Below are 13,912 nucleotides of genomic sequence, written 5' to 3'. Positions count from 1 at the left end.
GCCAGCTCACTGCTGAGACATCAGTTAGTGCAGAGAAAAGACAGTGGAAATTTCTGACACTAGTGTCAGATATTCTGTGATTTGATATGTGAAAAGTTAAAAAGCATTTGATTTGCAACAGGGACTCAGAACTCAGCACAGTGTTGGGCTGCAGAGGTTAGAAGAGCTGTATATTGTTCTTGAGCTCATAATGCATGTAAGGTATATTTGGGGGCCAAGGATAATATACAATTAACACTTGGACAAGAAGAGCTAAGAGGTCTGTCACTGTGAGTGAAGAAAGGGTTTGTGGGGATAACTGCTGACATTATAGGGTGAGCTGGGAGACAAGAAGAACTCAGGTAAGGAAGTGCTAAGGAATGCCCCGAACTAAGTCACACCCCCATGTTCTCAGGTCTTCATGCATTCAAGGGGCATACAGACAAGGTGGGACGACTGGCCTCTTAACACGTTGCGTACGGATCACGAGAATCTTCGTTTTTTTCTGAGCCATGCGTTAAGGATGGATAACGAGAATTCTCGTTTTTACTGTTGACTCTTTTTACTTTGCACATTGTATTGAATTATTTGTGTTTCGTTAATAACAAAGGAAGCTGCTTTCTGCAGTATCACACCAGGAGAGATTACTAACATCATAGGTGAGTAAATCCTAAAAAATTCCATAGAAAAATAATAAATGACATAGAAGCATTTACGCTTTAAAGAGAAGAGTGCATTTTAAAGTAGTTTCTTTTAAAAACCTGCCGGAACAGAGGGGTATGAGGGATTTAAACCCCGCCGTACGCAACGTGTTAAGAACAAAAAAAATGGAATTAATTAGAAGGAGTTAATTGCAAGGGCTTCACACTGCACTGGAATCAGAAACTGGGATACCCAAGGGCCCAGGTAGCTCCGGTTTTTTTTTTTTTATCCTTCAGGCTTTCCCATTGAGTTCCTGGGGGTCTCCATTGTCCTATGCAGATCTGCTTCATCCTTTCTCTGTGCATTCTTAATCTGTTTCACGTTCCCTGTCCATTTCAGCTGCAGCTTCATATGACTTCACATTTCGAGTTCTCAATAGACACTGAATACCTCCTCTGTCCCAGGTTTGCATTTCCTGAAGAGAGAATAGGATTGGTCCAGCTAAGATCACGTGACTACTGCTTGGTCCAGTCAGCTGAGACGGCTGAGAATGGTGACCATAGAGTGAAAGGGGGTTACTACTAATAATGACTCTAGAGCAACAGGTGCAAAGCAGGACTGTCCTGGGGAAGCTGCAATGTATGTTCATCCTGGATATGGAACATTGGGTTTCAGGGGCTTATTCATGTGGGCAGGGAGGAATTCCTTAGAGAAAGGGGACATTGTTGGGGGGCAGGAACCCTTTCAAAGATGGCTAAATGTCAATTCAACAGATAAAAGTGGAACTTTTTCATGTGTGCAATTACTGGAGAGGGTTGCAAGAGGCATAATCTTGCTACAAAGCTGCCTGTAGAAACAGATAAGCTGGTAGGTATCTGCTACTTAGTTCAGAGAGCAGAGAAAGAGGTCAGACTCTGTGTCTGAGCGTGCACAGTGGAGAAACTCTTAACACGTTGCGTACGGCATGGTTTAAATCCACATACCCCTCTGTTCCGGCAGGTTTTTAAAAGAAACTACTTTAAAATGCACTCTTCTCTTTAAAGCGTAAATGCTTCTATGTCATTTATTATTTTTCTATGGAATTTTTTAGGATTTACTCACCTATGATGTTAGTAATCTCTCCTGGTGTGATACTGCAGAAAGCAGCTTCCTTTGTTATTAACGAAACACAAATAATTCAATACAATGTGCAAAGTAAAAAGATCAAGAGTAAAAACGAGAATTCTCATTACCCGTCCTTAACGCATGGCTCAGAAAAAAACGAAGATTCTCGTGATCCATAGGCAACGTGTTAAACTAGTCTGAGATGACTGTGCTTGCAAGGAAACCATCACTGACAAAGACCAATTTTAACAACTCCTCTGACCAGGCTGCTACGACGTTCACACATTTATAATATTAGTAATAACCATGGAGAAAGCTGAATTCTCCATAGCAATAATTCCCATTATTTTATATTTCATAGATTAAACTTTCTCTAAAAAAAAGTTATGGAGGAGGGTACAATATAGGGTTACCAAGATTTTTTTTTCAGAGTTAGGGGCATCCAAAAATGCCCTGTCTATTAAAAATATCACTCTGTATATGGTATCATTATTACCATGAGAAAAGGAAAAACATTTTAACACCAAAAAAGAGAAGATAGAATGCTCACCTAATTTCAGATTTGGCCTAATAAAAAAAAGTCCTTCTGTTAGGAGTTATTTATTGTTCCCATTCTGGCCCAAGTGGAGCCTTTTCTCAGTCAGGCATCGTCTACAGTGTGGCATTTAGAGCTTCTACCCTAAGCTGCTGAGGGAAGAGCTGTCCCTAAAACTGGGGAAGATACGTGAAGCACGGACTGGTGGAAATGCTTTCTGAGCCACCTGAGTAGGACTTAAGGGTCTGGAAGGCTGGATTTCCTTCTGTGCCTCATGGGAACCCATGAGACCAACCAATCTCCCTCTGTTTCCATCACAAACTTCTAGAGTTTTCCCCCAAACAATCAAGCGACCCCAAACGTACAAATCCAAATAGGAAGTCCTTTAGGGTCATGCAGGAAGGGGTGGTCTGCGTAACCAGGCCACCTGAACCTCACTTGTCATTGCCAGTTTTTTCTTATACAAAGAGGGCTTTCTACCACCAAGAGACGCTAGGGTCACAGGTTTCACACAGGTCCCTCACTGCTTCATCTGCGGCATGTGCAGACTCTCTCTCCATGAATATTCTCTGCTTAATGAAGAGGTGAGGGAAGAGAGGAAGGAACTAACTGAGAGGCTGCTGCACTGAGCTAGCTGACTGACATGTGGTGCTCTCATTTAACCCTCATTGCAACGTCACTGCAAAATACTGGTGACCATTGAGAAAACAATGAAATTCTAGCACGTGTAGGAACTGGGACCAAGTCTGTAGGATTCTGGAGCTGACACTCAGTGGTAAGGTCATTTAACTGGGAGTCTGAAGAGGTTGGCTCTAGATCAGCTTCTATAAAAACTGAGCGATATACAACCTAAGTCACAGTTCTCATCTGTAAAGACCAGAGGTTGAATTCGTTGGTAGTTAGTCCTTTCAGGACTACAATTTCAAAACTTGAAGATATAACAGCACACACAGAAGAAAAAGAATCATGTCACCCAGGAAACTTTAGTTTGCTGAGATTTCCTTCCAATTATTCACCCTATAGTTCTTGCTCTATAGAAATATGCAGCTAGCTAGCACCAGGATCGAGGTTTCTGCATTTATTTTTCAAGTCATGCAACACAGTTGCCCAGCATTAATTTTTAAGACTGCTGTACTTGTGTTTTTATCATCATGAAAAAATATTTGTTGAAATGTTCACTAAGAGCATTATGCTGTACTAGGGGCTCATTCTTTGCAATGTTGTATTTGGAGACCAAAGCCAAAGAGAAAAAAGTTAGAGCTAGAGGCATTGATAATGTTTTTTCACTTCCATTTTCCAGACCCTTTAAACTCGAAAGTGAAATACCGAGATCCAGAGAATGAAAGCTGCAAATGTAGATTTACGTAATATGTTAACTATAGGGAACAGTGGGGTGTCTGGTTAGCCCACTTCGCTTCAGATTACGTTATACTTTGTGAAGAAAACTCAAATTGCCTTACTGAAGTTTTACTTCATCCTAATTAATGCCCAATTTGCCACAGAGTATTCGGAAATATAATTAAGCATCCCACATGGAAATGTATTCGGAATGACTCATTATCCTAACACTCATTAACTGACATGGTTAATTTAATCATGACATTCAGACACTTTCACCCCATTTCTTGCACTTGTGAAGCTTGCAATTCCAACCTAGTCTAAATTCTGAATTCAATTAAGAGAACTTTTTAGTTGTTAGGTACTCTTATGAAAGATTCCAGGAGCAAAATGTTAGAAGTTAACGAACAATGGATCATGCCAGGCTTTAGTTTTCTCGACTCTAGCCTCAAATTGTAACGATGAATGGTCTAAGCTTCTAAATTTGCTGACAGAGTCCTTTCCTGAACCACCATGCTGTCACTTTCCTCCCTTCTTTGTCCTCCTTGTTTCTGAAGTCTGAGGCCTCAGCTGGTTTAGGGTCTGGGGATGGGAAGAAACACAAAGGCTCACATAAGGCATACCTGGCTTCCATCCCATCTCCCGTCCTCACATAAGCCCATCCCAGGTCACTGAACCAGCTGAGAGCCTCTCCTTTTCTGCCCGCCACCTGCATTCTCAGGTGAGTCCTGGGACCCACAGCCAAGTGTGATCTGAAGCAACAGGCCTTGGTCTTCATGTGGCTCCTTGGCCACTTCCCACCATGTCTGTGACTGATGGCCAGAAAAACACAACCCTCAGTGCCAGTCTTAGGCTAATGGCCAATCTGGGAAATAGCCTGAGGACATCCACAGCTCTAGAAAGCAACAGGTGGATGTGAGAGCGCAACACAAATGTAAGAGAGAACTTCACTTAGTTGTAGGACAGCTATGAAACTTCGGGGTAGACCCGCACTAAAAGCTTGGAGAAGAAATCAGCTTTTGATTTTAATAGAAAATTTGGTGCAAGCACTAAAGGGTCCTGCTGCTGTTATAAACACACACATTGAGTGTTTAGTGTATACCGAGGCACTCCATGTGAGCAATCTGTGGACATATGCCAGGTTGCCTAGTAACCAGGAACTTCTGGGCTTGACAATGAGAGGACATATTTGCACAGACACCCCCCCCCCCCACCACCACCACCTTAAGGCCAACTTCCACTTGTGTGTATCTGAGATTCTCATACGTCTCTCCTACCTTAAGTTTAGCTCTGAACATTCATATTCCCCTTCTCCAGCTTGGACAAAGGACAAGCATTTTCTCTAAGATTTATTTTGATGAATTATCCTTGATAAACTCAGCTTAAACCCTGTTTCTTCAAGGGTAATATTTCAACTTTTTCTTCCCTCCTTCCACTCAAAGAATACCCAGACCTTTTTCATGATTTTCACCTGTGAAAACAGAAAGATGTTTGGTCTGGAATAAAATCAGACGATTCAGCAGTTGAGCAAACTACAACTGTGTCTTTTGTTTCCACATTTTCCTTCATCGTGTGTATTACTTCATTATCAGACCAGAAATATGAAAAGGCAGTGATGCCAAGTAGTCACTGCCCATGACCTCCCCGTCTAGAGCCGCTACAGGCATCCATGTGGCGAGGCAGGCACTGGCCTGAGCCAAGCAGGACCCCTCCGCCAACCCACTGTCACCATGCAAAGGCCCCTCCTACACATGCCAAGGAACAAATCACAAGGACATCCGTGTGTGGAAAAGGATGCTTGCTCATTTTTTAAAGTAGCACCACACGACAGAACTACTCTTGTTCGAGTTATTTGTGTGTCAGATTAATCTTTTGAGATATTCTTCATTTATCTTGTCCTTACAGTTGTCAGCAACAAACAAACAAAATTACGGAACATCTACTCCTCTCCCCAAGTTCCCAGGAAAACTGCCAAGTCTCTGTGTTCTAAGGTCTTCCCAGGAAGAAGGGCTGTTAACATTGTCTTTAAGCAGCAGCATCTACCCTGAAGACACTTTCCTCAGATTGGGCTTAGGAGATAAAGGCATTTGGAAAATGAATCTGGAGTTGCCCTTCAGAGGAGGGAAGTTGCTAACTGAGCAGGGAGAGAGTGAATGACTTTCTGGGGCTAGGAAGAGGATGCTAGTTTTGGTGGGGTTGATGGCGGTGGCAGGGTTGGTGGTTGGTGGTGATGGAGCTCTTCAAATTCTGGACACCTGGATTCCATTTACAAGGAGTGACCCCAGCTGGGGCGAAGGATGTGGGGCATGCTTAGAGTGGCTGACACTGGATGTCCAAGCTTAGGAGGCATCGTGGGGAGCCCCACAAGCCCACCTTCAAACAGCCTACACGGGAGGCCACTCACAGTGAGTCCCAGGAGACTCAGAGGCCTTACCCAGTTTTATTGGACTAGACACGCTCCCAAGGATTTCTTTATGACCCCAAGTATGAAAATAATTTTTTAAATATTCCTGAAGACAAGCCAGGTTAACTAGATTTGCAAATATTAAGAAAAGTGATACTTTCTGCATAAGAGTATGAGGGGAAAAAATCTGTACTGATTACATCTTTAATAGAATAAGTAAATCTAGAAACAACTCAGAAGGCTGGTTAACAAATTACAATGTAGTCATATTATGGAATACTATGCAGTCATAATCAAGATGTTTTTAAGGATTTTTTTTTTCTTTTAATAACTCAAGAAACAGAAGCAATGCCAAATATTAGCATTGGTTTTCTTTATATGGTAGTTTTATGACTAGCATAGTTTTTTCTTTATTTCTCCAAAATAAGACGATATTGCTTTGGCACATCAGAGAATTACTAAGTAGCACAATGTCTTTAAAGAGCGGATCAGGGGAAAGGAAGATAGGATCCTTGTCTGTGGTGACCTGAAGATACTCAGCCGCTTCCTGTCATCTCATGTGTATTCCATATGATTAGATGCCAGGTGAAAGGACTTGTCCTTATGGATGAGGATGTGAATTCTTGGGGACAGCACAGGAACAGAGACACATTTTCATTTCCATGCCATGCAACATTTTGCAAGAATCCAGAATTGCATGGATCTCGAATTTCAAAAAAGATACAGTTAAGAAAGAAGAGACAAAAGCCATCAAATAAATTTCAGACATGCAGATAAACTGAACTCTTAAAGAGATAGACTCTCACATCTGTAATTCTGACACCATTACAGTAACTTAATTTTAAGGCTCTTAAAATTTTGACTCCAGGTAAATTTGGAATTTTAACCATTTTCTATAATCTCTCAAATACTTTCCAATTTCTGAACTCCTTCACAGTGTGTAGATAATAACAATTCTTCTTAACTTTTCTTTAAGAGGTTTGGCTATACCTGGAGGAGCAGCTAAAGCCTGTCTGCCCGGCAGACAGGGCATGGGCCCCTCACCACGTCAGCATGCAGGGGGCCTCTTCCACTTCTAGGATTAGACGTCAACTGTTAGCTGCCCACCTGGTGCCGTACCTGTAACATGACATAGACTTGCTTCTGAAATAACACTATGAATTGGCTGCTCTCTGACTTTCCTCCAAAGCCAGAATGAGATAAAGGCTATTTAAAGATAGGAAGGCCTAGCTCACCACCGTCTCTATTTAGCTCCCTTCCAGTCAAGTTAGAAAGTTACACCATCAGCAAGTTCCAAATCCGGATCTGGTTAACTCTGCCCCCAACCGGTTTCAGACACAGATTCCTGCAATTGTTACTTAGTGTTGTGTTTTCCTCTTAAAGGAATTGATACAAAATAAAAGGCCAGATGAAGAATACTGCTGCTTTTTTGTTGACCCTGGCTATTATGTCAGTAAATCATTGTCCCTTTCATGAAGGCATGGGCAAACCATGTTTCTTTTAGAATTTAAAACAGGAAAATAATCTTGCCCATGGAGGAGTAATAAGTATTACTTTGTCCCATAATGAGAAGTGTATAAAATACATATAAAATACCATTCACATTGGAAAGGCCAAAGCAAATTTAATGTTCAAGCCAATCATAGTTAGTTGTATTCATAAATTTATCTCCTTCTCCTGTGAGCTTTCACCTCTTGATTTTCTGTTTATCCACCTTCATTCAGGTAGATGTCTCTTTATTGCCATCTGCCTTGGCTCAATCAATCAGCCTGTTTATTTTTGAAACAAGAAGGTGTGCATTACAAACAAAGGAGCAGTTTCACAGGCTTTGGCTCCCACCCCTGCTCATTGCCTGAGCAAAGCAGCAGTCACCCATGCCATTCAGAGAGCAGGAATGCACTTAAAAGGCTTCAGGATAAAAGGTGTCCATGTGAGGACGGCTGTTATTATAGTGATGAAAGCAAAGGGACCTGCTTGCAGGCTTTGAAATTTCAAGTCAAATACAACCAACATAACACATCGTGCAAAATATGCACCTCAGAAGGCTCCTGACAAAAAGCATTAGGAAGCTCATCCCTGCAGCCCAGGCTTAAGTTCCATTTGGAAAGGATGTGGGGCCGCAGGCCCAGGGGTGGTGCCTCTAGAGCTTAACTGTCTTGTTGTGAAACCAAAGCAGTTTTCCCTGATAGCAAAGACCTCCTCCCTCATCCTGTCATGAGAAGTCTGAAGATGTCCTCACCACCCCTACAGGGAAGGCCACAGGGAGCTGATCGGAAGGGATACTTGGTGCCAGAGGCCACCAAGTATTTGGGTGCTTGTGGCGAGACCCTCTCCAGATATCTTGGGAGTAGAGTTTGCTGCTACTTTTCAACTCACCTTTCCAAACACGCACTCACCACCAACCACCACCCTCCCAATTTCACTGGAATGATTTTCCAATGAAAAATCACCTTGTGAAAGTTCTGACTGGCTTTTCAGGCTAAAGATACTTTTTTCCTTTAGTCTTCCTATTGGCAAGAATACCACGGTTTGGAGAGACGGAAAGAAGACAAAATTTAGAATAAGAACTTTACTCTTTTGGTCATACTATTCTTACAAAATGCAGACTCCAATCCTGCCACGCGCTGGCAGTGCAGCCCCATAGAAAAGCTTGGTTTTGAACTTTAGTTCTCACTTTTATAAAAGAATAAGAAGAGCTACTTGAAATAGTTGTGATGAGAGGTAAGTGAAAAAAACACACAGGAATTTGTCAACTCTAAATGATGAGAAGCATGTAGCTCCTCTTATGTGATACCACTCTCTGCAGGGTGGTTCTAGATGGCTCTGCTCCCTACTCTACTCTGGGGGGGCGGGGGGGGCAAGAGAGGAGGGAGATGTCCCATGGCTTGTGAGGGTCTATGTGTGAGGAGAGGATACCAACCAATTCCCACCCCCCCACCCCCTTTTTAACCTTGCCTTTTTCTTGCTCTTGTGAAGTCGGTTACTTCCAACTTCAAAATAGAGAATTTGACATCCGCAGAAGCTGAGAGCTCCTATTTTACCGGAGAGGAGGAAGAGACCCTTCAATTTCCAAACTTAATTTTCATCCCCCTCCTTCTCCAAGTCTAAATCATGTTCAAGTATTAGGAACAACTTCATCATTTCATTCTATTTATATTATGGAAACACAAGAGCGATTTGATAAATGTTTACGTGAAATTAAGTTAAAAGTGTTCTCTCAATATATATAAAATAAAAATTCTCAGTGTTAACAAAATAATAATACATAGTGCTAATCGTAGCTTGTGTATAACTGCCTAAAAAAAAAAAACCTTGTAAAAATTCTCCAGGGCCGGCCCAGTGGCTCAGGTGGTTAGAGCTCCATGCTCCTAACTCCGAAGGCTGCCGGTTCGATTCCCACATGGGCCAGTGGGCTCTTAACCACAAGGCTTCCAGTTCAATTTCTCGAGTCCTGCAAGGGATGGTGGGCTCTGCCCCCTGCAACTAAGATTGAACATGGCACCTTGAGCTGAGCTGCCTCCCAGATGGCTCAGTTGTTGGTTGGAGTGCGGGCTTTCAACCACAAGGTTGCCAGTTCGATTCCTTGAGTCCCGCAAAGGGGTGGGAAGCGCCCCCTGCAACTAAGATTGAACACGGCACCTTGAGCTGAGCTGCCACGAGGTCCCGAATGGCTGCTGGTTGGAGTGCGTCCTATCAACCACAAGGTTGCCGGTTCGACTCCTGCAAGGGATGGTGGGCTGCGCCCCGGCAACCAGCAACGGCAACTGGACCTGGAGCTGAGCTGCGCCCTCCACAACTAAGACTGAAGGGACAACAACTTGAAGCTGAACAGCAACCTCCACAACTAAGATTGAAACAACAACAACTTGACATGGAAAAAAGTCCTGGAAGTACACACTGTTCCCCAATAAAGTCCTGTAAAAAAAGAAAAAATTCTCCAATACCCCATTATTTGCTGTCAAATTTGTTGTCAAATTTATTTACTGTCAAAAAGTAAGAAGAGTCAGCACTGAGAATTTATTTGCTTGAAGCATAAGAAGATAAATATAGGGAGGGGCACCCCAAACTCTGTGTTTGTTATGATGGAAAATCGCACATCCTAATGTCAGATCTGTGTTCAGACAGTAGAAAAAAGAGTTAATGGCAGCATACAGTTATAGGGAAGAGCTCCCCATGGTATCGTTCTTCTATCTGCATTTCTGTTTAGTGCACAACGTGCGTGCAGGGCCACGATAAAGATGTCTCTATTTTGCATGAATATAGAAATGTGAAAATGATTAAGAAGTCATGGAAAATGAGAGGTAACAGGCCCTTCGGAATAGAGATGGTGAAGGTAGGGTATGACGATGATTCTTTGTAGTATGTCTTGCCCCCCTTTTACTTCTATGTCTATCTATTTGGGCAGGCGTTTTCTAATGTGAGCTCGTTACCCTAAAAAAAGATCAAAGAGACTGATTAATAAGAAAGGGAAGGCAAAAAGCTCAGTGTGGTCACTGAAGACTGACTTTGTGGGAAGGAAGTCACTTTTCTTGACAAGCGAGCCTGCTGACACCTTCGTAAGCACGGTGTGTGTCAGGACTCGTGGTACCGAACCAAAGGTTCTGCCCCGTGCATGCTCAGGACACAATCAGAAACAGTCCATGTATGGGAGACACAAAGGATGTGGGTGGCTGTGTGCCAAAGGGTCAGTTGGCACAGGTATCAAATGCCAAGCCAGGCATCCAAGTATTGGAAACTCTGCCCACTTCCTTCTAGTTTTAATATTCTAAGCTGTTCTATTAGGAAATACAGAACATTGAGGATTGTGAGGAAACAAATACAGAGGGTGCCAAAAAAAATGTATACACATTTTCAGAAAGGAAAAAACTACTGAAGTTGTAATACTCAATATATACCGATAACAAAAGATGAATACAAGTCATGTTTGACTTCTGCAATTACAAGAGGTGGTCAAAGTGGTTACCATCAGCATCCAGACACCTCTGATTATAGCAAACGACTGCTTGAGCAACGTTGACCAAAGTGTCCACTTGTATACATTTTTTGGCACCCCTGGTGTGTTGAAAAAATATGTTGACTCTGGGACTAGAGTGCCTCGAGTCAAATTCAAAACCTGTTACTTACTAGCTTTGTGGCCTTGGGCAAGTTACTTCACTTCTCTGCACCTCAGTTTCCTCATTTGTAAAATGGGGACCATACCACTTATAAAATGGGGACCATGGGGTTGCTGTGAGAAGTTAATGCTTATAAAGCACTTAGAACACTGCCTGGCACATAGTAAATTCTATATAAATGTGTCTATTACTATCATTTTATTATTAGGTTGGTGCAAAAGTAATTGCGGTTTTTGTAATTATTTGTATCCTTTTAAACCGCAACTACTTTTGCACCAACCTAATAAGCTATATGTCAGTAACATGATCTGGACCCGGTATCCAACGTATTGGAGCTGAGCAAAGGAAGCGTCAGACAGCTGCGATTGTGAGAATGCTGCTGGTTTCTGTTTTACTTCCACAACAATTCTGCCTCAAGTAAGCTGGCGAGGATGGAGTCTCCTGTTAGAGAACCCTACTTTTCAGATGGCTGTGCCAGGAACTCTGACTTGTTGCTTTACTGCTGATTCCACAATTCAACTTGAGGAAAGCAAATAAAATATTTTGAAGTAAGCATGCAATTAGTGTTCATTTTAATACTAGTTTTCATAATTTTTTTTTTTTTAAATGCATGTGTTTCAGAATGCTGCAAGCATTTAGCTTTGAGAGGTTTAAATCAGGGCTTAGTGCAGACCAGGAAAAGTACAGGTGCTCTGTTTAGTGGCTGATTAGAATGCCACACATAGCTGAGTAAAAAAGCAGGAGGTGAGGTGCGATTCGATGCAGAAAAAAGAAAAGGTAGAGTACTAACTCGCTGAGATGATTCAATTTTCATCAAGTACCTTTGAATGTCAAGTTCTGCCTGAAGAGAGATCAGCATGCACTGCAAAGCCTGTATGTCAGGAGAAAAAGAGAAAGAAAGAAAAAATAGAAAAGAGAAACGGTGAAAACATGAAGAGAAAAAGAACGAGACTAAACGGACCATCTATTTGTTCGTAATGAAAATACAGCAATCACCCCCTCTCTCCCCAAAGAAAGAAAGAATGGTGGCAGTCCCATCCTTAGGCTTTAGAGAGAAATGCTGAAAGCTCACCCTGGCAATGGTTAAAACTCATTGGCAACGAGTTTTCCCTAAAATATCCTGCCACAGGCCCATCTAAATTCACCTTGTTATTTGAGAACTGTCACATTGATTGGCCTATTGTCCTGAGGTTGTCCCAAGCCTGCAGGGGAGTTACCAGAGCCAGAATAAAATATCTTACTTAGGCAATGCAGTCTGATGGTGAGCCCTGGCCTGCCAGCTTGATTGGCACTGGCCACTGGGACATTGGCCACTGGGCTGCTGTACAAAGACAGGCCTACAGGTACCGTGATTGCCACACAGGATGACAAGACTTTTTCATGACTAGACCCAATGTGAATACTTACAGGAACAGAAGATCAGAATTAGAATTCAGGGAACGTATCCTGACATCTAACCCTGGTTGACGCTGGAATGTGCCATCAGTTTACCATGTTTACTGTGTCAGCATTTAAATATTTAAATTCTCATTGATCCACTGACTAATTTTTAGACAACTTTATAAAAAAAAATGAAAAAATGTTTTTGTGTTCTATAGAAGGAAATTTCCCATAATTCTCATGGAAGAATGACTTACTGTTGCATCGAAAAGTCAGCCAACGAGAATTGAAAACAGGGTCTCAAAGAGATATTCGTACATCCACATTCATAGCAGCATTATTCACAACAGCCAGAAAGTGGAAAACAACTCAACTGTCCATCAACAGATGAGTGGATAAGCAAAATGCGGTCTATACTAGAGTACTGTTCAGCCTTTAAAAAATAATCCTTAAAAAGGAATCCTGTGACAAGTTACAACATGGATAAACCTCGAGAACATTATAAGAATTAAAATAGGCAGTCACAAAAAGATGAATACTGCGTGAGCCCACTTACGTGAGGTACCTAGAGTAGTCAGTTTATGGTGGTAGAAAGTAGAACTGTGGTTGCCAGGGCCTGGGAGTAGAGAGGACTGGAGAGGTGTTGCTTAATGCAGTTAAATTTAGCGAAATGAAAAGAGTTCTGGAGATTGGATATACTTATCACCACTAAACTGTACATGTAAAAATGGTTAAGATGATAAAATTTATGTCACCTAGTTTTTTTTACCACAATTAAAAAGAAAAAAAGGAGGAAAAAGTCAGTCAGTGAGGTGACACGGCGTGGCAGCTCACTTCATGTTACTGCACATGCATACAGATATATCCAAAAGGGTGATTAACATATAGAACACCTCTAAACACTCTCATAATTGAATTATACAATATCATTCATACAACCATTTTATATATGTGTGTGTATATGTAGATATATAATGTGTGTGTTTCTGAATGATTTTACATTATTTAGAATTTGGTCTCAAATATATAAGATACAAATATCCACAAGAAAAAGAACATTTGAATAAAAATGGCTACATCCAAAAGCCAAAAATCCAAAAGGCAGGTCTCCAGACAAAAATTGTTCTAAAATATTCTACCCAGAAGGCAGTTAGGTGTTAGAAAGAAAAGAAAAAGAACTTGAAGGGACTTTTAGGAGAAAAGGGGAGTGACACCATTAGAAGAACTATTAGCTAGACTGACATCATAAAAGCCCTTTTCAAGGTGAATATATTCTAGCTAGAAAGGTGAGGGTTGCTATAAGGCCCGCTGATTCTCCTGCCCCAAAGTTTACAGGCTTCATCAACTATGAAAGAAATATTCCAGAGTAGACCACAAATAATAAAGCCCTGTAGGCACAGGATAAATAAAAGTGCA

At 41.7% G+C, this 13,912-nt stretch overlaps 1 protein-coding gene across 25 annotated transcripts in view; it reads right to left on the bottom strand.

The window, feature by feature from the left end:
* KIAA1217 (KIAA1217 ortholog) overlaps positions 1-13,912 on the bottom strand; it is a 753,165-nt gene that overhangs the window by 148,792 nt on the left and 590,461 nt on the right. For 12 of the 25 annotated variants that reach the window (XM_088789215.1, XM_088789195.1, XM_088789198.1 and 9 more), the window contains exon 3: positions 11,907-11,987. The exons of the other annotated variants lie outside the window; for them this stretch is intronic. In XM_088789215.1, the coding sequence (XP_088645341.1) occupies positions 11,907-11,987 (81 nt within the window). The remainder of the gene's footprint in view (positions 1-11,906; positions 11,988-13,912) is intronic. 25 annotated transcript variants of the gene reach the window in all.

This window comes from Rhinolophus sinicus, chromosome 1 (genome assembly GCF_057876585.1).
Source record: "Rhinolophus sinicus isolate RSI-liver-muscle chromosome 1, RSI-T2T, whole genome shotgun sequence".
In the NCBI taxonomy this organism is placed as follows: Eukaryota; Metazoa; Chordata; class Mammalia; order Chiroptera; family Rhinolophidae; genus Rhinolophus; species Rhinolophus sinicus.
This window is presented reverse-complemented; position numbering and strand designations above follow the sequence as displayed.